At 33.5% G+C, this 25,570-nt stretch overlaps 1 protein-coding gene across 7 annotated transcripts in view; it reads right to left on the bottom strand.

Moving 5' to 3' along the window:
- LOC126726149 (uncharacterized protein At4g18490-like) overlaps window positions 1-25,308 on the bottom strand; it is an 82,388-nt gene extending 57,080 nt beyond the window's left edge. Inside the window, exons 1-16 of one of the 7 annotated variants that reach the window (XM_050431276.1) lie at window positions 25,173-25,302; window positions 23,615-23,675; window positions 23,071-23,197; window positions 22,168-22,356; window positions 21,095-22,024; window positions 20,543-20,719; window positions 20,331-20,468; window positions 20,032-20,169; window positions 18,873-19,046; window positions 18,596-18,776; window positions 18,378-18,445; window positions 18,262-18,301; window positions 17,955-18,131; window positions 17,397-17,507; window positions 17,224-17,313; window positions 16,693-17,103 (exon numbers count right to left, since the gene is read on the bottom strand). In XM_050431276.1, coding sequence (XP_050287233.1) covers window positions 17,257-17,313; window positions 17,397-17,507; window positions 17,955-18,131; window positions 18,262-18,301; window positions 18,378-18,445; window positions 18,596-18,776; window positions 18,873-19,046; window positions 20,032-20,169; window positions 20,331-20,468; window positions 20,543-20,719; window positions 21,095-22,024; window positions 22,168-22,356; window positions 23,071-23,197; window positions 23,615-23,675 — 2,568 coding nt within the window. In that variant the 5' untranslated portion in view covers window positions 25,173-25,302 and the 3' untranslated portion in view covers window positions 16,693-17,103; window positions 17,224-17,256. Of the gene's footprint in view, window positions 1-16,692; window positions 17,104-17,223; window positions 17,314-17,396; window positions 17,508-17,954; window positions 18,132-18,261; window positions 18,302-18,377; window positions 18,446-18,595; window positions 18,777-18,872; window positions 19,047-20,031; window positions 20,170-20,330; window positions 20,469-20,542; window positions 20,720-21,094; window positions 22,025-22,167; window positions 22,357-23,070; window positions 23,198-23,614; window positions 23,676-25,172 lie in introns of those variants that run through there. The other 6 variants (XR_007655733.1, XR_007655731.1, XR_007655730.1 and 3 more) reach the window with 6 other exon arrangements.
- Window positions 25,309-25,570: the final 262 nt, after the last annotated feature.

The following is a 25,570-nucleotide window of genomic DNA, read 5'->3' as shown; positions in this document are numbered from 1 at the left end:
GAGAGGAAAGAACGTTCCTTCCCAACGCAATTAATCTCTCAAGAAAGTCCTGCTGTGGAGATTAACTACCCTGAGAAACGAACCTAAATGGTTGATGCACAAGGGCTCCTTTTGGTTTTGACAGAGAGCAGGATTTCGTGAGGGAGAGAGGGAATCAATCTACCGGTGCATGCTTGCCATTCTAATTCTCCCTCTATTCTCTTTCTGGTTGTTTTCTTTCTTTCCCTCCCACTCGTTTCTTTTCTATTTTTGGTATCTCTTTTCGAATTCCTATTTCTTAGTTATGGTTCCCCTTGTTGCTTTGTTTTTTTGTTCACGGCAAGGTTCTCTTTTTATAGCACCTGCCGTGACCGGATTTTACTATTTTAGCCCTTAACATCCTCTGTCTGGTCTGGGTGTACTGGCCGACCACCACTGGTCCATCTGTGTGCCACCCCCCATCACCAGACAAAGAAGGGTATTTTGTTTGTTTGTCTATCATGACACCCTTTCTTACTACGGTTTGGGTTCTTTCTCTCTCCCTATTCCTCATGGTATGCACCTAGTGGTTCCAACTCAACTTGCTTCTTTTGGGTAGTATGTCATCCCAGTAGGACACTTCCCTCAAAAGAGCTTGAGCCAGATCCTCAAAAATAGATTTTTCCCCTCTCCCTACCACCAAACCATGCCCTCTGAATCTCTGACCCACAACCTCACCATGCCCTGTATTGGCTGAGTACAGGCTAGTGGTGTCTGGGCCTTGCGCGTGCCTCCCTTCCATATGTTTCCAAAATCTGCTTGCTGCTCATTCGTCTGCCATGGTCTGGAGGCTTGCCTGCATAGCCTACCGTCCGTTTTCTTTGACCTTTTATGCGAGCTGCTTTTCGATTTCCCGCTCCCCTAAGGAACTGGGCTTTATTTGTTATTGGGTCTTACATTTCTTTCGGCCCATTTCTTGATTACCCTTATTTCCTGCCATATTACTCTGTCACTCCTGCTGTAATGACTCAATCCTGCTAGGCCTCTTTAGGCCAGCCGTTTACTCTTTCCCCCAACCGCTTGGTATGGCCATTGGTTTTCCTACTTATGGGCTCTTGTGTCCTTTTTGTCATCCTCTTGGGCATCCTTGGCCCACTTGCTTTCTTTGGGCTTCCTTAACCCTTTTACTAACTCCGCATTCTCATGGGCTTTTACTAACTTCATTGTCTTCCCTGGCCCAATTACCTTATTCTCATCCTTGGGGTTCATGGGCCTGTCATTAACCCCTTACTTTCTTTGTTTGCATTACTTTGGGCCTGCGGTGGCCATTTCTCACTTTTCTACATCATATACTACCCATGGGTATGCTATTTCTCTCTTTTCGAGCTTCTTTAAGCCCACTTGCCTCTTCAAGGTCCATCTATTTATTTCATGGGCTTGTGATCCATTATTCCAGCCGCTTTGGCCTAATGACCCTCAACAGTAAGAAGATAGAAGTCATTGGATTTGGATGCTAATGTGAGATGTTTGTCGGATGAATTGTTTCTTTCAAACACTCAAATGAATTGTTTCTTTTACTTCCATCATTTTTAATTTATAAATAAATTAGTTTTATTTGTCCGATTTTCATTTTTACCCCCCTTAATTTGTCCACTTTTTTTGTTCCCTCTAAATTTTGTGAAATTTGAGAATGCTTTACATATTAATTTTCTTGTAAAATTTGTGCTCTATTGGGAGGTATTTTAATATTACTAGCCATATACCCACGTGATGCATGAAAATATATATAAATATTATGTAATATGGAGTAATATATAAAAATGAACAATTACTTCAAGTATTGTCAATTTAAAAAAAAAAAAAATCTACATGTATTTTTTTATAGATCTTTTTATCTTTACAAATATATCATTCTATTATTTTTTGTATATTTAATTAATATTTTTTAATGTGAACCATATCCTTCTAACTTTTGTTGTACTATGTTATATTTGCCTAATATACAACTAAATTTTATAATTTTCAAATTTATTATTCAAATTTCTCATCTCTTATTAAGGAATAAGAAAATTATCATAATAATCAAAACTCATCACAAAATTACAATTTTATCTTAACCAAAATTAAAATGAAACCGAAGGAATAAAAGATAGACTTTATAATAATTTATTATTCAAAATTTCAAACAATGGGTAGGCATATTCAAATTCATAGTCATGTAAATTGTGTTTTGATATAAACTCAAATTCTTATTTCAAAAAAAAAAAAAAAAACTAAGTATTAACCCAAACCAAAATTCAACCAAAGCTATAAAAGGGAGAGGGAAGATTTTGTGATGGGAAATTGAAACACAATACCAAAACACAAATTTTTAAAAAATCAACCTTAATTAGCATTATAAGAAAGAACAAAAATTCACCAAAAGAAAGTAGAGAGAGAGAGAGAGAGTACTCATAGTTTTTGTGTGGGAAAAATATGGATTGAATGGAGGAAATGATATCAAATTTATACAAAATAAAATGGGAAGGAAAAGAATCAAATTATAAGAAAGAGAAAATGATGAATGAAGTGTAACAATGAAGTAGAGAGTAGCGAGGGAGGTAAAGAGGCAGCCGCAGGGGGGGGGGGGGGGGGGCGTAAAGAGGCAAAATGGGAAGTGAAAGGTTGGAGTAAGTGTAACTGTAGGTGTGGACTAATAGAGAGTAGAAAAGTTTTTTGTTGTTGTTGTTATTGTTGTTGTTGTTGTTGTTTTCCTTTTTATTATTATTATTATTATTATTTTGGAGTACTGAGAAGAAAGTTTTAAAAGAGAAAAGAAGAAGTAGAAAATAAGTGGATGATGTGGCCCAATAATTGTGTCACAAAATGTATTGCGCATGTGCGCGCGCGCACCCACACACACATATATAATGATGGAAAGAAATAACACTCAATGTTGAAAGGAGTTTTCAATGTAAACAATAGACGATTAGAGTTTATGATGGTGTGTAGTGCATCACGTTGGCCAAAAATAATTAATTTTGCAATATTCAATATTCACAGCAAGCTTATAAAAAAAAAAAAAAAAAAAAATTAGCTTTTAGCAACTTAAAATTTTACTTTATCTATTTTAACAACTTACTTTACAATACACCCAGCATCAAAAGTTTTATCTTAACAAACAACACATTAAAATAATATAAACAAACAAATAAAATAAATATAATAAACACTACACATGGATAGACTTGAGAGAGAGAGAGAGAGAGAGAGAGAGAGAAACTAATTTAATAATGAGAGAAGAAAGATAAAATAATTTAATATTTGTAGCAACTTGCTACAGTGAATTGCTACTAGCCTATTACTAATAGTTCACTGTAACAAGTTGGTAAAATATTTTTAGTTTAGCAACATTGTTGTGTGGCGTTTTTGTTTGTTTGGAGCTATAAAATAACTAAAAAGTTATTTTAAGAGCATTACTATGGATGCTCTAAAGACGGGGAAAAAAATAATGACGTGATGCATATGTGGCTCAATAATAACCTAGCAACAATAAATGCTTTTTTAGATACACACACACACACACACACACACACACACACAGATATATATATATATATATATATATATATATATATTTCTTGTATCTAACTTTTTTGCTTAAGGAAGTTAAGATGTTTGGTTTTGGCATGAATCAGATTTAAAGCATCATCAGTATCAATTTCAAACTTTGAAGCAAATTTGAATTTTACTTTCTGCTCAAAAGGATCAGTAGTAATTCCATCATGTTCAACAAGAAAAAGGATACAAAGCATTTATAAATGGAAGTCCAAGAATTACTTTATCAGTCACGTTTTTAACAAGAATAGAAGGAACCTTGAAACAGACATTATCATGGCAAACATGAGCATTATTCAATTCATATTTAATTTTCATTTGAGTACCATTAGCAGAAACCAATCTTTTAGTTGATTTTTCAAAATATTTGGAAGGGATTAATCCTCTCTCTCTATATATATATGGATATAGATTATAAGCATTCATTCTTTGAGTCAAGCATATAACCATTTAAAAAATTTTAAAAATTTTCAAATAAAATGAACCAATAAAAACATGGCAATCCAAACAAACTGTTGGCTGAGCATTTACAGTAAGCAAGCTAAAAATTATAGCTTTTAGCAACTTAAAAAGCAACCTTATTTATTTTAACAACCTACTTTATAATACACTCAACATCAAAGACTCTATATATAGCAACTCATTTAAAATAATATAAATAACTCATTAAAATAATAATAAACATCCGCCACAAAGACCAAAACAATAGCAACAACCACCTCCAAATCACAGCAACAAAAAATAAAATAAAAAAGCTCCCAACAACCTTCCACTTCTCAACTTGCAACCACCAACCACAGAAAAAAAAACAAAAAAACAAAAAAACAAAAAAATAAAAAATAAAACAAAACAAAACAAACGAACCAAATTAGAAATCAAACCACAGCAAAACTTAACAAAAATCAAACAAATTGACCCATGTTGATACCCGCGAACCACAACACAACCACGCCGAAACCCACACACAACCACACAGATACCCATGAACCCACAAACCACGCTAATACCCACAAACCAATCAGACCCACAAATCGACCCATGAACCATTCCGACCCACGCTGATACCCACAAACCAATTGACCCACGAAACCACCGACGGGAAAGAGAGAAAAGAGAGAACAAAAACAGAGAGGAGAGAGAGGAGCCATTATAGATTTTTATGAGAAAGGAGGGAATAAAAAAAAGGAATTTTATGTTTACCTTCGTGCTACAATGAGCTGTTATCAATAGCAGCTCACTGTAGCATGAAGGTAAAATATAGCTAAATAATTTAGTTATAGTAGCTTTATTGGAGGGCTTTTTTTGTGTGGTTGAGATGTTAAAATAACTTTTGAGTTATTTTAACATATTTATTGTGAGTGCACTAAGTGCTTTTTAATATCGTCCTAAATATTATACTAACTATTGGCTACCAGCTACCCACCACATCTCAATCCATGTGACTCTATTTTCGCCTTAGTAGGTGGAGTTATTTTTTTAAATACAAATGTATTTTTATACCATTTTTCAAATAAAATAAATAATTATAAATAAAAACTCAACAGGTTGGAAGAAAACTATTGCCTACATATTGCCTTCAACAATTAGCAGTTACTAGTTACTACTAGATAGTAACTAGCTAGTAGCTACCGCATCAAAATACATTTAACACTATTTTGATCCATGGGAAAAAAAAAAATAGTGCGTACGGTTTCTATACAGGAACCACTTATTTAGCCAAAATTGAAATTTTTTTACTAAAAATGTAAAAAATAGGTTAAAAAATAAGCTGAATAGTACAGTAGAGCCTATAAATAATATCAAAAAGTGTAGTAAAATTCATAAATAAAAACAAAAATAAGCTAAAACTGTAAATAAACTAAATTTTTTAGCTCATCTTAAACGGATACAAGTGTATAATAGATTATATGTAATAAATATTGTCCTTGATCCATTGGACTATGCAAGTCTCAACTCCTAAATGATGAAAAATTAAAATGTCGCACAAAGCCCTCTTTAGGTGGTCACTGATATGGTGCCTGCCAAAGAGTCTCCGATGATAAAGTCAGCGTATGGAAGTTTCAAAAAAGTATCAAAGACTAGAATTACGGTGTATCTTTGTATTTTCGATTGTGTGTACCTTATATTGGTCCTGTGGAGTGTTTATATATGATTCCGCAGCATCTAGCCGTTGTGGCTTTTATTGTGGCTTTAATGCCTCTCTTGGTAACTCCTTTATACTCAGTAATGTAGGTTTTGATCAGCCTCCAACGGTCTATACAGCTAGTCTTGTAACCATTCAACGTATTGTCTAAAACATTAAATGGCTTTCCTCCATTGTAGAGAGGTGGACGAAGATGTCTGTTTAGTTCATCTAAGCAAAAGGGTTCGTTAGTCCCATCACCTTTTATGAAAGCTATGTAAGAGAGCTTGTGGTTGTTTGCCAAACCACATGCCTTCTTGTGTTAACTAGCATAAGGTGTTGTTAAAAAAATAATAATAATAATAATAATTAAAAAAAAAAAGAGAGTTATTTTAACATGTCAGAAAGTTTTTTTTTTTTTTTTATATATATATATTTTAACACGTCACTCTACACAATATATCCTACATTATATATATATATATATATATATATATTTTTTTTACTAATTTATTTAAATATTTTTTCTTTGTTATTATTTATTATTATTTTATTATTTTATCATTTTTTACTACAACACTTTACAATACACTCTACATAAAATATTTTTCTTTTTACCACTTTTAAATTGATGAGATAGAAAGTTGATTAAAAAATACACCAAAAATAAATACAACATGTATCGTACAAGTGCTATTGTTAAAATTAACACATTTCATGAGGTATGGTTTTTAGTGTTTGATGTTTCTAATACTAAAAATTTAGCATTTGAGACGGTTGTGCCAATACTGACTTATTTGCCTTTTATATTAATTGTTCAAATCCTTAAGTTCTATTAATTGGACCTCTTTAATTACTGAATGAACTTATATAAAATTCATAGTCAAAACATTTGTCTTCAAAAGGACATTTTGGACGGTAGTCGGTGGAATGTGCTCTAGTTTAAAAGTGCAAAAGAGAGTTTTCAGTTGACTCTGTTAATGAAACATTATCATAGTTGCCTTTGCTTTATAATCACTTTGATTACTTTAAACTTTTTTTTTCTTGTTCTGATAGAGTACTTTAAAGTTTAAAAAAATATTGATAGTGCTCCACGCATAATACACCTGAAAGTGGATAACAATTCTTTGCATCGCAAGTGACCCACAGTAGCAGAGGGCATTTTATTCACTGTATGCTCGTTTTCCTTGCATGGATTAATCATCCTTCAACGCATACCTTACCCTAAACCAAGTATCTGGTTTCTCCGATTTGAGCAAGCCAGTGGCAGTTCATTTGAGTGGTGATGCATACTACTCAAACCACAACCTATATGAGGAATTTTTGGACTAAAATAATATGAGTAGTTTTAATTATCCGCCCTTATCCATGGGTTCTAGTTCAACGACTCTCCATCAAGGGTCGCTCTACATAGATAGAAGCCAAGGTGGATGTTCACACGAACACCACTTGCCAAAAAAAACAATTCATATTTGCAATAAATAAATATAAAAAATTATATGCATTAATATTAGGGATGGCAATGGGGGGAGGGCTGAAGGTTGGGGTCATCATCCCCGCCCCACATGGTTTTGTCTTACACCATCCCCACCCTGCCCCACCCCGTCCTGCATGACGGAGAAAACTTTCTCACCCCATCTCCGCCCCTTGGGGCCCCACAAAGCCCCGCCCCATCCCGTAAAACTCTACTTTTTGTTAATTTGCCTTATAACTAGTATAATTTTTTTAATGAAACCTATTTCATTAATAAAAATATACTTGAAATTACAACTAAATTTATCCCATAAAATCAAATCAATTTTTAGAAAAAATTGAATAATATATCCAAGTGTTTAACAAAATAATCACAAAAAAAAAAAAAAAACTCATAGTATAACACATAATAAAATAAAGGTAGAGAACCACATTGGGTATAATAAAATAAGCTAATATTAATATGTTTGTTTAAATAGTAGGGTTTTAGGGTATGAAAATTTTACAATTATAACTCTTACCAATGCGGGGGGAGGGGGGGGGGGGCAGGGCAGGGTGGGTTTAAAAAGTCTAAACTCATCCCTGCCCCGCCTGTGGTACAGGGCTAAAATCTTTCCCCACCCCCGCCCCACTACCTTTACGGGGTGGGGAAAATCCGCACAAGGTGAAGTGGGGAAGGGCGGGTTAAGCGGGACGGGGGCAAAATTGTCATCCCTAATAAATATAATTATATCTATTTAATTTGTCTACCCCAAATATATATATATATATATATATATATATATATATATATATATATTTATATTTATATATATATTGAACATTTTGTTGTGTCCTTAGTATTTATCAATAAAATAACCTTGACCCATCAAACATAATCCTTAGCCCCTGAATAAATTTTAAATGCTCAAATACAACAATAAAAATTGGCACAAATCTGATCAAAATTTTTTTTGGCACAAATAGTAGCAGATATAGCCCAAACTAGCGGCAATGCCATAGCATATCTAGAGTGTTCAAATGAACCCCCCCCCCCCCCCCCTTCCCCCCCCACTTAAATTGGGGAAAAATTATTATTATATTTTTTATTTTTTTTATGACCACCTTAAAATAAAAATTTGAACACTTAAGCCCAACAACTAACCAATTTAACACCAACCTTTATCTTGGTCTTTATAAACAAAAAGAATAAACCCAACAACAAACGATAACCCATTTGATAGCAATTTGTTGATCAAGGACAATTAAGTTGGTGATAAAGTGCCCCTTCAAAAAAACAAAAAAAAAAAAAAAAAGTTGGTGATAAAGTGTAAACATGAATGAAGTGAGGTAGTGGAAGTGGGGTGTTGAACAGTGGGAATAAAGACAATTTTTTTTTTTTTTTTAATGATTGCAATGTTGTATTGAATTCTTAATAGCATAATTATTTTAATAAATTACAAACAAGGAGGGACTCAGGATTTCAAGCTAGAGGGGACTGGAGTATAAGTAAAAAATAATTAAAAAAAATAAAAATAAAAACTTTCAAATAGGCATCCATGTAGTATTAACAAATTATAAATACATAAAATCATTTTTTCTTAATACATAAAATCATTTTTTCTTAATACATTAAAATGCAATTATCTACCAACAAATAAAAAAAATACAAAATAATTTTTTATTTAATACTAGGCTGGCTAGGATTTTTTTTTTTTTTTTTTTAAGTTACTTTATCTATTTTTCCATATCACTTTACAATATACCCAACATCAAATGTTCTATTTTTTTTTCCACTTCATTATTAATTTAATGAGTTATTTATTATTAAGTTTTAAATGAAGTTTTTCCACTTCATTTAAAATTAATAATAAATAACTCATTAAAATAATAAAGGAAGAGAGAGAATTTGAGTTTTCTAATTAAAGGAAGAGAGATAATCTTAATAAAATACTTGCTACAATCAACTGGTGTAAAAAATTTAGTTTTAGCTTTTGCAATAACACATGGTTTGCCAAAGATCTTGTAACAGAATTGACACCTCCCCATGCATAAAGTGCTTAGGATTTTAGGGGGGAAAGGGTTCGAGTTGCGAGGTTAGCAGTATATTGTAATTATCTCTCCAAAAGAAATAAAATAACACATGGTTTTTTGGTGGTAAAAAAGCTATTTTAGCTAAAATACAATCACCATTGTGAATGTTTTTATTGTTTTTGTTAAGTTTTTAAGTTGGATAGTTACTAGTTAGACTAGGCTAGCTAGACTGATTGTTTTTGTTAAGAGATGGTCCAACTACAAAAATGAAAAATATAATAAATAAAAAAATATTTTTGGGCCAGGGGGCTCGAGCCCCCTTGGGTCCATCCTTGATTACAAAAACTAATAAATAGTCAAAGCTGAGTTGAATCATTCAATAAAAGAATTGAAAAGCATAAAGACAAAATAAATGTTAAATTAAAGTTCACTTAGCAATAATATATAATTAATTTTAGAAACAGTAATTAATAATTTTATTATAGTAAGAGACAATAGATGATTTCCAATATTTAATCTTCATAATAATAATTAATATTGTCATTATATTAGAAACAACATGTCCAATGAATTTATAGTTTATCATTTATTTTCTTGCTATTTGTTGATGCCTACTTTGGTAAAAAGGCCCAATAACAAGAAGAAGCTCAACAATATAGAAGGGGTGAAGGAAGAAGAATTAGCAAAGTAAGAAAAAACCATTAAACCCAAATGGCAGAAATAATGGTCTGCATGCCTATAAAACAGTAAAAAAAAAGGATCTCAAAGAAAGCAAACGGGCTTAAGGGAGCCCAGAGAAGGAAGTAGTAAGCCCATAGGAATCATAAGAAATGGAAAACAAGCAAAAATGGGCTAGAGAAGCCCAAAGAAAGGAATTAGTAAATGGGGTTGGTGCAAAGGCTAACAAACCCCAAAAAGTAAAGGATATAGTAATTGGGGTAGGGAAGCCCGAAAGATTTAGCAAAAACCCATGGGAATGTAAGAATGGAATGGGCCAAAGATGCCCAAAGGAATGAAGTGGGCCAAGGATGCCCAAAAGAATAAAATGGGCTAAGGAAGCCTAAGACGGTATGAGAATTAACCCAGCAAAAATACTGGGCAACGTGAACTGAGTAAAGGAAAAGTACTTGGCAAGCCCAAAGGAGGCCCAACAAGCACGAGTTAATTAGTGATGACATGGCAGAAGTAATGGAGCGGCGTGGCAGGAATACTAGTCAACCCATAAACCATAAGTAAAAGGAGACAGGAGTTGAATTAAGGAAGAAAAGGCCCATACCCAAGTAGTACCCAACTCAGGGAAGAAAGGAGATGCAAAGAATGAAGACCCAATGACTCATCCATGCCATAAAGAGTTAAAAATAAGCGGCAGAACGAGCAGCAAGACCTGAAAACCCGTAGGTGATGGCAAACGCATGAACAGCAGACAAGCCATGGACTCACATGAAAGTAGAGCACGCATAAGGCTTAGACACCACCCACTTGTACCCAACCAATATAGGGGCGGTGGGTCATGGGTTAAAAGGTATGGTCTGGCGATAGGGAGAAGGGGGAAGTCTATTTTAGGATTCCTGCTCAAGCTCTTTGAGGGAAAATGTCCTGCTGAGATGACATACCACCCAAAATAGGGGAAGCTGAGCTAGAATCACTAAGTGCATACCATAGGAGTTAGTAAGAGAGAATACCCAACCCTTATCCGAATGGGAGTGCTACGAAAAGTAAGAAAATAAAACAAAACTCAATTTGTCTGGGAATGGAACATGGCGCAGCCAGCACAGGGTAGTGGTGGAGGCTGAGCAACCAGCAGACCAGTGGGTGGCCCGGGAAGGACCCCTGCAATAGGCCAAAATTAGTTGAGGAGTAAAATGATAAGTCTTATCACGGCAGACAGTATAAAAAGGCCTTAGCCATGCAAAGTAAACAACAACGGAGAACAAGGGAAAAACAGCAGGAAACATAGAAAGAAGAGAGAAATAGAAAGCAAAAGAAAAACAGAGAGGATAAGAAAAAAAAAAGTAGGAAGTGAAGTGAGAAAACAAAGAGGTGTGATAGGGCATGCACCAATAGGCTACTCTCTTCTCTCCCTCTCAATAGCCTACTCCCTAACAAGTTAAAGGATTTGAGATTAAGCCACTTAGGTCCATTCTTTCAAAGTAGGCAATTTCTATGGAAGATTTCCCTATAAGATTGCCCACATTGGAGATTGGTTCCCTTCTTGGACTCAAATCTGTTAAGAAGCCAAGTTCAACAGATTAATCCCCTTTCCCTCTTTTATCATGGTTGTTTAAGCATTAACATTTCATTGTTGCTAATTTATTTCTGCCATACTCATATTGTCGTGTCTTCCTGTTGCAAGGTTGTTTAAATGTTATCTTTGATTGACAGCAAACACTTTAGTTAGAATGCCTCTTTTTTTTTTTTCTTTTTCTTTTTTATCATGTTATATTATGTCCCTCCTGCCATAACTTTTCTGTGACAGCATCCTCTGTCGTGGGCACGTGATCAAAGATCTAAGTAAAGGAGTCCTAGTTTGTGCACAAGCTGGCTTAAGATGGGTTTCAGTTGAGCCAGTCCCGAGTCTCCAAACCTAGAACTATTGGGCCGCAGTATAACAAGAATAGCCCAGCCCAGAGTACAAAAAGGCCCACCACGCTATTACTATGGATAAATTTCTAATAAGGAAATCACATGTATTAAGATTCTTCTCCTCCCAATGATTCATCTTCTTAAAGAACTTGATTTTCTATTGGATCATGGGTTACGAGACAATATCTCATCCTATCATCCTAATGATCAAGATGAAATAAGAAAATATTATTTTTAAAAAGGTCCTTATTAACTCCTTCAACACGAATTTGAATGACCCCTCTAAAGAAAAATAAAATCATGGAGCCACCACTAGCTCAAACAATAACAAATGAATATATATATATATATATATATATATATATATATATATATTTATGTATATTCAATAAAAATCTCATTTTAAAAAAAAAGTTAAAAACCCCTACTCCTTTGGATTCATAACCCGTTCAACCCATTACATAAAATATTTTATAATTTCATTTTTCCTAAAAAGAAATGGTATCAAAAAAGATAATGTGGCCATGAATTCTTCTCAACAGCACCAATAACTTTGCTCTCCTCAAATTTGCAATAGTTGTAACTTTGCTCTTCTTAACAACTTGGCTCGCAATCATAACATGTATTATCTGATGCTTTCTCTCTCTCTCTCTCTCTCTACATATATATATATATATTCCCTCTTATGTATCATCATTACTCACTTTCTTACTCTCATCTCAACATTTGTAGTTCTTACTTTATCTCTCATCAAGTCATTTTTGCTTTTTAATTGTGTTAGTAAAAAGAATTGTAAAAGTTCATATATATATATATATATATAATTTTTTTTTTTCCCTTCTGATATCAATATAATCAAGTTCTCTTTTTATTAAATTTTGTATAATTTAATTTTTTTTAATGACAATCTTAAAAAAATTCCTGGAGCCCTACTACTCTCAATCATTACCCATTAACTTTTAGTTCTTATATATTTATAACTCTCCTCGAGTATTCACAATTGAGAAAGTTAGATATTATCCTATACCATTGTTTATGTTATCCTCAGTCTTCCTTAAGCACCGCTTAGCTATTTTTTGCGGCTATATTATATTACACATTTTGTTATGAGCTAATCAATATAAATCTCTTCTTTGCACTTAGACCACATCGTGAAAACGATATTCTCTTTTACCCCTTTCTTTATTTTGTAACTTGGGAAAATGCACATTTAGTACGCTCCTTTCAGTAGAATTATCCCCAAACAAGCATAAAAATTGCAACACTTATACGATTTAGGAAAACAAATTATTAATCACTAAACCGTTGGTACTACATTCATCAAATTAAAAAGCCATATTCAGCATATATCATTATATATAGAACAATTCTCTCCTCCACGAGGAAAACGTAGCCAAACTTCTTAGTCATAGTACATGCACGCATGAACATAGAAATTTATTCATTTTTAATAAGGATAAATTACATTTTTTTTCATTCTCATTTATAAGACCATTTTCAATATCCCTCCTAAACTTAAATTTGAGAGTTGAATGCTCAAATTTAAATTTAGAAAAGACATTAGGACTGACCTCACAGTTTAGAGTCATGAGAAAATGTAAAAGTTACCCATTTTATTACATAAGAAGTGAGATACCGATGAGTGCCTCCAGCTCTCATTGACGTACTTTACTTTTGATGTTCATAATGATGTTTTGCATCAGGACCTCCTGGAATCTGCCGATCTGTGGTAGGATCTTCATTTTTGATATCACAGTTAAGGAGTTCCTTATTAGCACCTTTGACCAATGCTGGGATTGACCTGGATTGATTGCTTCCATCCATGTTTGGATTAAGAGACCGAGTTTCGGACCTCAAAAACAAAAGAAATAGCAGTGTAAGGCACATGCAAAATCTCAACCTATCCATTTTTACCATTTTTAATCTCTAGGTTTCGAAATTGCTAGGCTAGCTTGTAGTTGTAGATACACAACCTGCACGGTGTTATATATGTATATACTGATACCATTCTTATATTAATTAATTCAAGTGGAAAAAATGGAACTTCCAATACACAATGGACTAAACACGATTTTGTACGAAACTAAGACCACTATATATATTGACTACCGCCCCACACCCCCCCCCCCCCTCCCAAATTTTTTTATTAACTTATCTATAACACTATTACAAACTGTTATGTACAAATTTTTATTGGTTCACATTTGAACTTACTTCTTACATCACTTTTTTACTTGTCAATAATCACTCACCATATTAGCAATTTGTAAAAAAATTTGTAATTCTAAGATTTTCCTCATTTAAAGGCCATTAAAAAAAATTTATAGATTTAAAATCTAAAACAAAATATTCATGCCCAAAAAAATTAGAGGAATAACAAAAATTATTAATAGTAAAGGTAAAAATATTTAAGCCTAATTAACCAATTTTACTCAAAACAAACAACTAGCCCTTCAAAAAAAATTAAATAAAATAATTGTCTTTACCTAGCAGAAGACGCACACATCAAAAACTGAATAAAAATAAATAAATAAATAAATAAAAATCTCGGTAGCTAAGAAGCAGCAAAGCCAACGGTCAGAGCGACCCGCCATAACTTCAAGTCCTAACTCCATCTCTACTAATGTGATTCCATTATACTAAGTGTGCGTTTGCCCAGCAATTAAGTTGCGTTTTACGTTTTTTTTGGGGTCCCACGGCACTATTCATGGACCACCAAACCCATGAAAAATGCAGTAATCACTCATTGCTACAGTGTTTTGTGTTTTAAAAATTATTTTACTAAAATGTTTTCAGCAATAAGTTTTCAGTTTTCAACAAAATAAGCAGTATTCAAATAGTCCCTAAAAATTCAGCAATATATTCCTAGAATATTTTAAGCCAATGAAAATTCTCTTAAATATGCTTCCCTTTAGTCTATTTAAGTTCAGCTCCGGTGCTTATTGGCTTCTGCGATCTTCAAAATCTAATGTTGCTCACAAGATTGGCGAACCGGCAATGCCCAGTGCCCTCCTACATTTATCACAAAGTTCTTAATCTATGCGTTTCCCCTTATGTTTTTTAAGCTGAACTTTTTTGTTTCATAGTTGCCACCAAAAGTGAAATGAATGCCATGAAATTTGGTGGAACAAAATTAATACTAATGGTGATAAGAACCAAAGAGCACACTGCTGACTGTATGGAATAAATCAAGTAAGGGTTTCCAACATTAGTTTGAGTTCATTCTTAGAATTCACAAGTCTCCAAGATCGTTGTCTGTAAATCAACCAAGAATTTGTGCTCACAAAAACATGTGAAAATTAGTATTTTAGACACGCATGGGAACATAGAGGAAACTGACACAATTGTAGAATTCTAACACCACCTTGACGGATCCACCTATAATCGAAAGTAGGGTTAAGTCACTTGCTATAGCCCAAAGCCTCCATTTAAAAAGGCCCCAAAATTGTAGCTTAATAAAAGATTCACTCAAGAGAAAATAATTTAAGGAAGAAAAAAACCAGCATAGGTTCCTTGCTCTTTCTCACACCCTCGAGAAAGCCCCTAAAATTGTGTGCCAATTCTAAATTGTTTCACAAAAAAAAAAAAATGTTGGAGTGTGTTTAATCATCATTGATGACCCATCTTTCTTAACAAGTTGGGCTTTGTTTGGTTCCTCAACGTTTTGTTCTCAATTTTCATTTTCAAAACTTAGTTCTCGTAACTCATTTTCACAACTCAAAAAACCACTCACATTTGCTTGGCATCAATTTTTGGTCTCGCGTGTTTTTTCCCCTATTATCTTCCAATTAAAAATTCACCGCCACACCAATATCATCTATCATAGCAGGAATATAAAACCACACACACACCAACCGAAAAACAACTCCACCCCTACTCTACAACCTACTTGATTACGGGATTGAAATGCAAGCAATAGGAGGAGAGCACGAAAAGGCAAAAAGTTGGAGGTGAATTTTTCCCTCTTTAAAGTCCAGGAAATTGGCATCACCTACTGTGGAAGCCCAATGTTTTAACCACAAAAATTGAGCTTCTTCATCACTTTGGCATAATCTACAAGGACAACGTAGCAAATTCAGCAACAACTAATAACGCATCACCACCAATAGCTAACCCAGAACCCCCCTCCACCATCAACAACACCAACAGCCACACAACCAAAAAAAAAAAAAAAAGCACCCATCATCTAGTGCGACCACCAACATAGCAAGCTAGCGATCTAGCATGAGAGAGAGAGAGATTGAAGTAAAAAGGAAGAAAAGAGTCACTGGGCTCAATTAAAGGCACGTGTTGTGTGGGTTACCATTATGTCCATTTTATTATGAAAATTTTACTTAAGTCGGTTCTCAAATTTTTGAAAACTCCAAAATGTTATTCTCTTTTTTTGTTCTCATAATCTCATTCTCACTCTTTTGGGTGAAGAGTTCCAAAAAAACTAGGAACAAAAATTGAAACCAAACAAACATTGAGGTGGTGGGACCCACAGAAAACAAGAAATGAAAACTAAAAAACAGGGTGATTTCAATGAAACCAAAAACACTCTTACTAAAGTTTCAAATTATATATATATATATATATATATATATATATATATATATATATGTATTGTATGACATGCTTCGTTTTTGCATACAAATTGTTTTCAGAACGTGACCGCTATCAACTTGTATGAATGTTGTAATAAATTGCACGCTGTGAGATTTAACATTTATGAACTTGCAGTCTTGTACACGAGAAAAAAAATTATGCGGTTGCTTGAAATTGCTATCAAGTAATTACAAACCAACTGGACCTCAGCTCGCTTCTGTTCACTTCCATGCCATTTTTGTTAAATTTTAAATTTTTATATTTTAGGGAGAATTGAACTTGGATCAAATTGGCCCCAACCACAAGGCAAAACATGTGACAAACCCACCAAAAAACAAGAGAGAGAGACAAAGAATAGGTACCTTGTAAGCATTCAAATCATGGTTATTATCTATTGGGCAGTATTTATTACACATTGCTCTATTACACACAAAAAATACACAATTCAGTTTTTGAACTGAAAACATGTCTTGAAGTCACAATTTCAATTCAAAAATTTTAAAACTCAAATCTTGACTTCAAAACACAATTTCAGTTCAAGAAATAATTTGTGTACAGTGTGTGCAACAATGTGTTTACTAACAATTAGCCTTATTTATTTATCAGAAATGGTATTGCTCATGCATGAGCTGACAAGAAATCAGCTTGAGAATATTTGCAAGTAGGCAGTTCAAATGATAAATCCAATTCAACCTATGAAGCATCACACGTGAGTGTCCAACCGTGCCGTCACCACTTAGCCATGATGAAAGAGAACATCTAGCCTTTCCCTGAAATTAACACAAGAATACAAACTCGTCTACTTTAATTTAGCTATACAAAAATAAAAATGTGCAATCCGGTGGATGAGAAAATTAGGCTAAGTCAGCCAGAAAATGCCTTACACAAACCTTAATATGAAAACTGTTGCTGCCACCCACTGATCATGCTTGAAGCTCCTTGGACATCAGTTGGGAAGCGAAACTCTGAATCTTACGGATGTTCTCAATTATGAAGGAATTTCCAACACAATAAAAACCGAACAAAGAAAAAAAGAACTTAACATCAGAGAAAGTAAGGATATCTTCTCGTCATAGATGGGATGGTTAAGCATCAGCAAATTGTTATTGTTGACAATAGCTCGAACTAATATTTCTTTGGCTTCCTCATGCTTCTTTCTCAGCATGTTGCAAATCTGCAAGATAGAAAACATAAGGACAAATTAAAAATAAAAATAAACCTAATTAAATACTAGGACCTAAAAATAAACTACATACGACTAGAAAAATTAATTTAAATATTTATTTAAGTCTCCTGCATCAGTTGCAAGTTTTGGGCTGATTACATCCTCCTTGTAAAGACAAAGTCCAAACTTTGACCCAGGGAGGGTCATTAGTGCTATGTTGGTTTGAATTGGAAAGAATTTTTTGGTCATTGGGAATCTCAAAGTCAGCATTTCACTAAATGAAGATGTGTACCTCTACAATTTAACAACTGCAAGTCCTTTTCAAGTTTCAGGTTCACAGTTTCAAAGTCACATACAGGTTTGAGAGACTGTCAAGTTCATGGTTTGATGAGCAACTATTGTGTGAAGCCTATATGAATCACTTAATATCTAATAAATAAATCCTAGTTTACTCACATCATCAAGATCCTTCGTATATGCCTCAGCCTTCTCAACATTTCCATCATTCTCCATAACTAAAGGAATTTCCAAGTCCATCATGTTCACCTCTCGAGCACATTCAAGTCCAGAGGTCCGGTGGTCAGTAAAGACATGCTTTGCACTACTCTCTGCCTGAATCCCATGAATGCAAACCTGGAGCACATGTAAAGGAAAGTGAAGCAACTTATGTTCACCTAATAAGGCTTCAACCATCTATATGTTTTCATATAAAGTTCAGCAGTTAGGGTTGATAAATAAACCAACGAACTCTATAGATATCTACCTGTTCTTCAAGGACACTTTCCAAAGGTAATTTTGAATTGCTGCAGGTGATTTTTGATAAAGCACATGTTATTCCAGTAAGTTTAGAACATATTATTGTCAATAGAACAATCATACCTGCTTTCACTAGGTGATGCAGAGAGGCGTTTTAGAGGCTTTAAGTACACTGAATCTGCATTTGATGCCTGCAAAGTAGCTTCCTATCAATATTGGTGATGGGAAGTCATGATAATTTTCTTATAACTTACTGAAGCTTCATATGAGATCATTATTGTTGTGATATCATTTTCAAGAGATCTTTATGAATAACAAGGAGTGGCTTAATAATATAAAACCTCAAATGTTTTCCTTTTCAAGGATGGGCTCTGAGACGTCTGTTTCTCAGTACTGTCAACACAACGCTCAGTCTTCAATGCTATATTTCCCTGTACTTTCATTTTTTTCTCTGACTTTTCCAAGGAGTTAATTTCTCTCCAACTTATAGAACTTGATAGAACTTTGTTTGCCTCTGTAATCCTACATTGAAGACATACATCATTTAAAGACTAGTAAACTATTTTCAGATAGTAAGGCAGCCATTAAAGAAGACTTATACCTATATGGGAATAATACCTTGAAGTTTTAATGCTAGAGAGATCAGGTGTCCTCTTGCCAGCTTTTATGGAGCAAAGTTTATTCCTTTCAGCCGAAACGTTCTTCAAGTGCCGCATTGACTCCATGCTCGAAAGCACAAGTTTAGAATTCACGCTTGTCCGGGCACCACATTCAGTTGTCTTACCAGTTAGGCTGGAAAGATTCACAAAATTCTCTCAACAATATAATATTTCCCTATAAGGTCTTATGAAAAGATTACAGAACAGAATATATGTCTGAGAGAACTTACTACAGTAGCATTATCATAAAGAGATTAGGAGACTAAGCAGTCATGTTCAAAACAGAAGATTAAAATCCAAAAAATAAAAACAATCTATGGTAACAAGGCTTTTCAAAGAACTTTATCTGTTGAATATAGTGAGGAGTGACTGAAGTATAATTAGCACATGTCCCAAAAAACAGGGTAACTTTTTGAAAAATCATTATCTAAAATCAACTAAATGAGGAAACTTGTATTGAACATAGATTCCTTCAAAAAAATGATGATGTACAAACATCTAAAAAATATGCCAATATGCATATATATTGCATTGTCAGTTCCACCCATAATTAGTTTTCCATCATTTTACTTCATCAATTTTACATTTAGGATCCTCATCTTCTTATCCAAACACTTTACAGTTTTTTTTTTTTTTTAACTCTATTTAAGATCAATAACACAAGGTTGACATCAATAGACAATAATAATCGTATAAGCATGCCAAATTTCATCTTTAATAGGCATTGTCACAAAGGTTCTTAAGCATTTATGCATGAATTGATATTACTTTCCACAGTGACTGAAATACAACCAACAAAAGAGTTCTCTTACGTTACATGGATGGGACAAACAAAGGGAACTTTTAAAGCTCTAAATCACTTAGGAAAATCCTATGTAAAGAAATTGATATTTCAGCTAAAACACTTAGGAAAATCCTATTTGAAGCAATTGATATTTCAGTTGTTGAATGACCAAACAACCCAACTCAAAGCTCAAAGTAATGTACCTCTGATATAAAGAACTTCAACATAAAGTCAAACAGCAAAGCTTAATTACAAGATGATATATATATATATATATATATATATGAATGTATGTATGTATATAAAATAGTTAAATAAAGTATAGATAGCTTACCTCAAAGAATGATGGTCTTTAACGCTCTTTTCACTTCCTAGCAAAACAAATTCACCTTTTTTTACTTCTTTGTCTTGTGGCCGTAAATTCTCAATCAGCTTGCTCCCAATTGTTACATTATCAGAATTTATGCCCTCCCTGTTAAAGATTGTGAGGGGCATTGTCATTTGATCTTCAATAGGGGAACTTTTTCTTTTTACAGTTCTTAAATGATCTAATCTGGAGGGACAAATGTTTAACATAATGCCAAGTGTAGAAGCTTTATCTGAAAATGGAACTATCTGGTACAGATGCCTCACCTGATTTTACTAAGATTTTTAACATTATTTTCACTTCCCAACAAAAGAGGTCGGTCTTTTGTTAATTCTCTAGCAACTGAAATTGTAGTATGAACCAATTTGCTTCCAGTCTGTGCATCATTAGCATTCAAGCCCTCCCTGTTGCAGAATATATCAAATAGACGATCATTTGAAGGCCAATAATAGCAATTGTTACATAAAGCATTACTCACACTTTTTCACTGGAAGGAGATAGATGCATGGCCCCAACTCTTTTGCTGCCAATTGAGGGAAACTTTGTCCCAGATGGCTGATGATCTTTAGGTCCAGTTTCCTCTGGCCTCTTACAAGAAATAGAGTGGATGTCTCCATCTTCTTTTCCTTTCACCAGTGTCCTCGTATCAACTACCCTGCATCAAGTAAACAAAACATGTGCTCTAAACGGAACCTCAAAGTTAACATGCAGTGTCAAAGATTAATCATCACAGATTATGAACATAATGGATGAAAATGGAATAGATATTGTTCAACAGAATGCATGAATACGTGACAAATCCAAAGAACTTACATATATATAGATAGATAGATAGATAGATATAAACTTATAAACCAAAAAGGCCTTCTAATTTCCAGATTTATAAGCTTCATATACAGTTTCTCTAACAGAAGTAGTACATTTTGTGATATTTTCACTTGAAGCCATCTTAGAAGATTAGTGCTGAATGGTTTCTCATTATCTTAATTCATTAAAAAAAGAACTTTCCTAAATTTCTGAATTCTCTTACCTGTCCAATGGAGCCAAAGAAAGATTGGAAGTTGAACTCTCGTTCTTTTTGACCCCCTTGGTGTCATATGGCATTTGCCTTGAGATATTTGTGACGGTGTTGTCTTCCATATCTAAATCTTGTTCAGCTGATTCAGCTGGTTCCATGTCATCCATAAATCTGATTGGTTCATTGCCACCAGTCTTATTCCTTTCAGCATCATTGTTGTCTGATGCAGTGATGTGCATTGGAGGTGAATTCTTGCATGCTGAATCTTCATGATGAGATCCCATACTAAAAATCATTTTGTCAGCATCAGTTTGCTCTCCACCTGAAGCAGTTTTTTCTTTTGTGCCCAATGAAGAAATTTGTGTCTGTACTTTTGAAAAATCCAAAAGAGTGTGTTGATTTGATTCATTGTCATGTACAGGTTTGACAGGTATATCATCTTTGACCAGCTGAGAAGATGGTTCTGTGAACATTGACTTCTGAGATGAGCAAATTTGTTGATCAGTTTCTTCTGCACTCATCATTATTGTTTTCCCTGGAGAAGTTCTTCCCCCATGTGTCAGAACCAAATTTTCAAAGGTTTCAGATTTTGAAGCAGAATCATCATTGAAGGAATTAAATTCCCCTTGACCACCAATTAAAGTCTCAACCTTTGAAGTGACTGCACTTTTGGTTGCTGGAACTTTCATGCTAGAGCTATCATCATACCTACCATTACCTTCAGTCAGGTCTAAAGCAACTCCTTTGCTATCTGAGGTTTTGTAAGAATTCTTATCTTCATTCATTAAGCTTGACTCATCACAGCTACCATTACCTTCAGTCAGGTTTAATTTAGAACCTTGACACTGACTTCTCTCTGAAGCAATTCCTTTGCTTTCTGAGGCCTTGTTAGATTTCTTATCTTCTTTCATTAAGCTTGAATCTAAATTGAAACCATCCAAACTAAATACAAACAGAAATGTGCCAGGTTAAGCAATTTTGAAAATGAAATCATAAGTCCAATTGAATTACTGGTATAAAATTCAAAAACATAATAGAACAGAATAAAAAGGTCCAAAGACATCTTGGAAGAATTGTCCACTTACTCACTAAAATCAAAAGAGAAATTAAAGCCATCTTTTTTCCCTTTATTATTTCCACTGGAACGTTCTTCTCCTGTACTTCCCTTGGGCTTTGCAGTTTTTTTCGGTGAACATGAGAAATCAAGGTCTGACATGTCTACTTTGAATGATGACAACTTGTCAAAATCACCATCTAGATTGAAATCCATATCCCTGAAATATATCCAAAGAAAAAACATTGCTTCTAAGTAATATTCCTCAAAGTATTATGCAGCAAGGGCAGCCGCAATTATCAGTAATATATCTACAGGTTTAGAAACAAACATTTCAGTGAGCCAGAATTTCTGAAAAAAATACAATTTAGTAAATATAAAACAGAAAATTCACCAGATATTCTCAAAAAGGGCATAATGGTGCAGAATATAAATAAGAAAACAGAAGAGATGAGAAGAAATCATTAAGCAAAGCTTAAGGAGTTTAAATAAATACTCAAAATCAGAATGCAATTCAATGTTTAGAAAATCAATAAGGTGTTCACAATTAAGATATCACCATTAAATTGATATTTTACTTTCATTAAATTTGCAACAACTAAATTTGCATGGAGGATTTCAAATGAAGGGATTTGAAAACCAATTGCTAGTATAAATTACTTTGTATGAATTTAAGAACACATGATGGATTTGAGCTTTGAGGATTTTGTGCAAACAAAAACACTTGTTATGATATGGGTTTTATATAATATCTTACACCTAATCATTTCAAATCCACATATTAATAAAGATTTAATCCATCTATAATTTTTTACCAAAGAAAACTTTTCCCAGTTATACTTTATTCAATTCATTCAAAATAAAAACTGAAACTCAAATCCTTCCCTTCAAACACCTCCATCCAAATGAACCACAATGTTTTTCCAGTACTCACATTTTCTCAAAGTTGAATGCCTTCTTTTTGCCTTTGGGTACTGTGTCAAAGTTAAAATCCATAGCATCATCTTCTGTAACCGACATTGATTTCCAGGAACTGAGGAACTCATTTCCAATTTCATCATCTGCTTAAAAAGGAATATTGGACTCATTATAATGTGTAAATGAGCATGTCATTAATAAACAACTAATTCAGGTAAATTTATATGTAACAAGATGTCAAAACTTGAGGATTTAAGCAACCAAATATAGGGTTGGCCACACTGATCCTTGTCTTCTGGCACACTTTGGAGCAAAAACTCATGGTTGTGCTAATTCAGATTTCACTAGCCTACGCTTACATTATATCTCGCCTTGTTTATTTGGAACCCTCTACATACACCATGATGTCTGAAAATCGCCAACTAATTCATTACAAAATTAAGTCATGCACATGACAGAACATTTAATTTCTAATTCTCGTACACTATTATTTATGTGATAAGGGGCCTAAATCCATTAAGTTAGAAAATCTTACTACATACGTTAGGACAAGGAGATACCTAGCAGTGACGTTTTCTCTTTTGATTTGATAGATGAAGTTCCCTTCTGTGACTCTGCCATCTGAAAAGATAACTAAAGGTATGATTGACGTCTGAAAACAGCCAGAAACATTCAGATATGGATTCAATTGAAAAAGAGGCAATTAGAATGCAGAACTACAGGACCATCCAACCTAGCCAACAAAGTTTTAAAAAAATAATTAAGAGCATAAAAGATGAGAAAGGGTAAAACCAAAAAAATTGACGAAATTTGTCCATTTTAAGATACCACAACAAAGCTCTCAAAATTTGATAACAAAGATATTACTTGAAAGAAACCACACAGTGAAGCATTAAGCATTCCCGAAAGTCATTAGTGAGACCCACATTCATCAATAAAAACCAGGGGAAGGCATATTATCAATGAAAGGTTGGCATATTAATATATATATATATATATATATATTCTTTTTCTTTTTAATTATAGTCTTATATATCTGAAATGATACGAATTAGCTATAGGTCATATTGTAGGAGCAAGGCGAATGGTGAGGTTGTGGGTTTAAGACCCACTAGGTATAACTTATCAATTATGAAACAAATCCATCTTAAAAGATGCATTAAGTTCATAATTGAAAGATATTTGGATATGCAGTAACAAAGAGCTAAATCAGTTAAGAAATTTAGAGGCATGCGCAAGAACTAATTCACTCTCAGAACAAATCAAGTGTATTCTATTTCTATTTCTCTACATGTTCACTCTCAAAGTATTGCATGTGAAATATATTCCGATGCTACACATGCTTTCAAATTATTTTTTACAACCAAAAAAAAAGGGGAAAAGGACAGAGACCTCAAATCCAAACAGTGACGCTTAATTCAACGATGAGAAAAACTAAGATAGTTTCTAAAAAATTGGTGAATAAATCAATTTATTCAGGAACCATCAAAATGATATACAAACGAACTAAATAGATTCGCAAAAATTACAAATATTTTAAGGAACTGGTCTCATTTTGATCATAGCTTCAAAGTTAAAGGTGAAAGAGAATTCAATTCACTTACCAAAAAATAATCTACCTTATACACAATGTAGAGTTACTGTTCAGAGAATTTCTAGATCAAAACCAAACTGTAAGTTATTGTGGAATCGAACTGATTTAATTAACAAAACCAAACAAAAATGGAAAATGATAAAGATTTCACTAACCACAGAATAGTTCAAATGAAATCCGATGTAAAAAATGAGCAACATACAACTCAATTTTCAAACAATTCACAAACTCTATGACCTAAATCCACCATATTAGGCACAACAGAAGTATAAATTTTTAAAGGAAAACAAAATCAAATCAATTTCATTCAAGAATCAAGTCGATCTGCAAATTCGCTAGAAATTAATCAATTACAGGAACATGAACAACAACGAATTCAATTCTTTCTTATTTTCTCAGTTCAGAAAAGCAAAGGATCACTTGAAGATCCAAAAACCTAGATTATACGCTATCAATACTGCAAAATTATGAAGTATTTCACATCCGTAGTTTCCACACACAGAGAGAGAGAGAGAGAGACGTGCCTGGTTTTGCAGTAGAAGAGAACTGAGAAGAAAGGCTGTTTGATTTGAAGGAAAACGAGTACGGAAGCTTTTGGAATGAATGAAGTGGAGAAGGAAATGGAAGGGTTCTGTTTGAATGAGCTTTGTATTTATAGATTTTAAAGTTCCACGAGGCGGGATAAACGATCTCTTTTACTTTTTTTTTTTTTTTTTTTTTTTTTTTCAAAATCATCCGCTTTTACCTAATTTATAATTAAAAATTCAAAAGATACTACGTCCACACCATTTTTACAACAAATCATAGATGGTTAGTTATCATTAGTTCAAATTTAAACCTAATACTAAGATTACTTTTTTACCCCAACAATAACCACCAGTAACAACCTGTTATTTAGAATTTGTTGTAAAAATGTTGTAGA

This window comes from Quercus robur, chromosome 5 (assembly GCF_932294415.1).
Source record: "Quercus robur chromosome 5, dhQueRobu3.1, whole genome shotgun sequence".
Classification (NCBI taxonomy): Eukaryota; Viridiplantae; Streptophyta; class Magnoliopsida; order Fagales; family Fagaceae; genus Quercus; species Quercus robur.
Note: the sequence above shows the minus strand (reverse complement) of the source record. Positions and strands in the feature narration are given on the sequence as shown.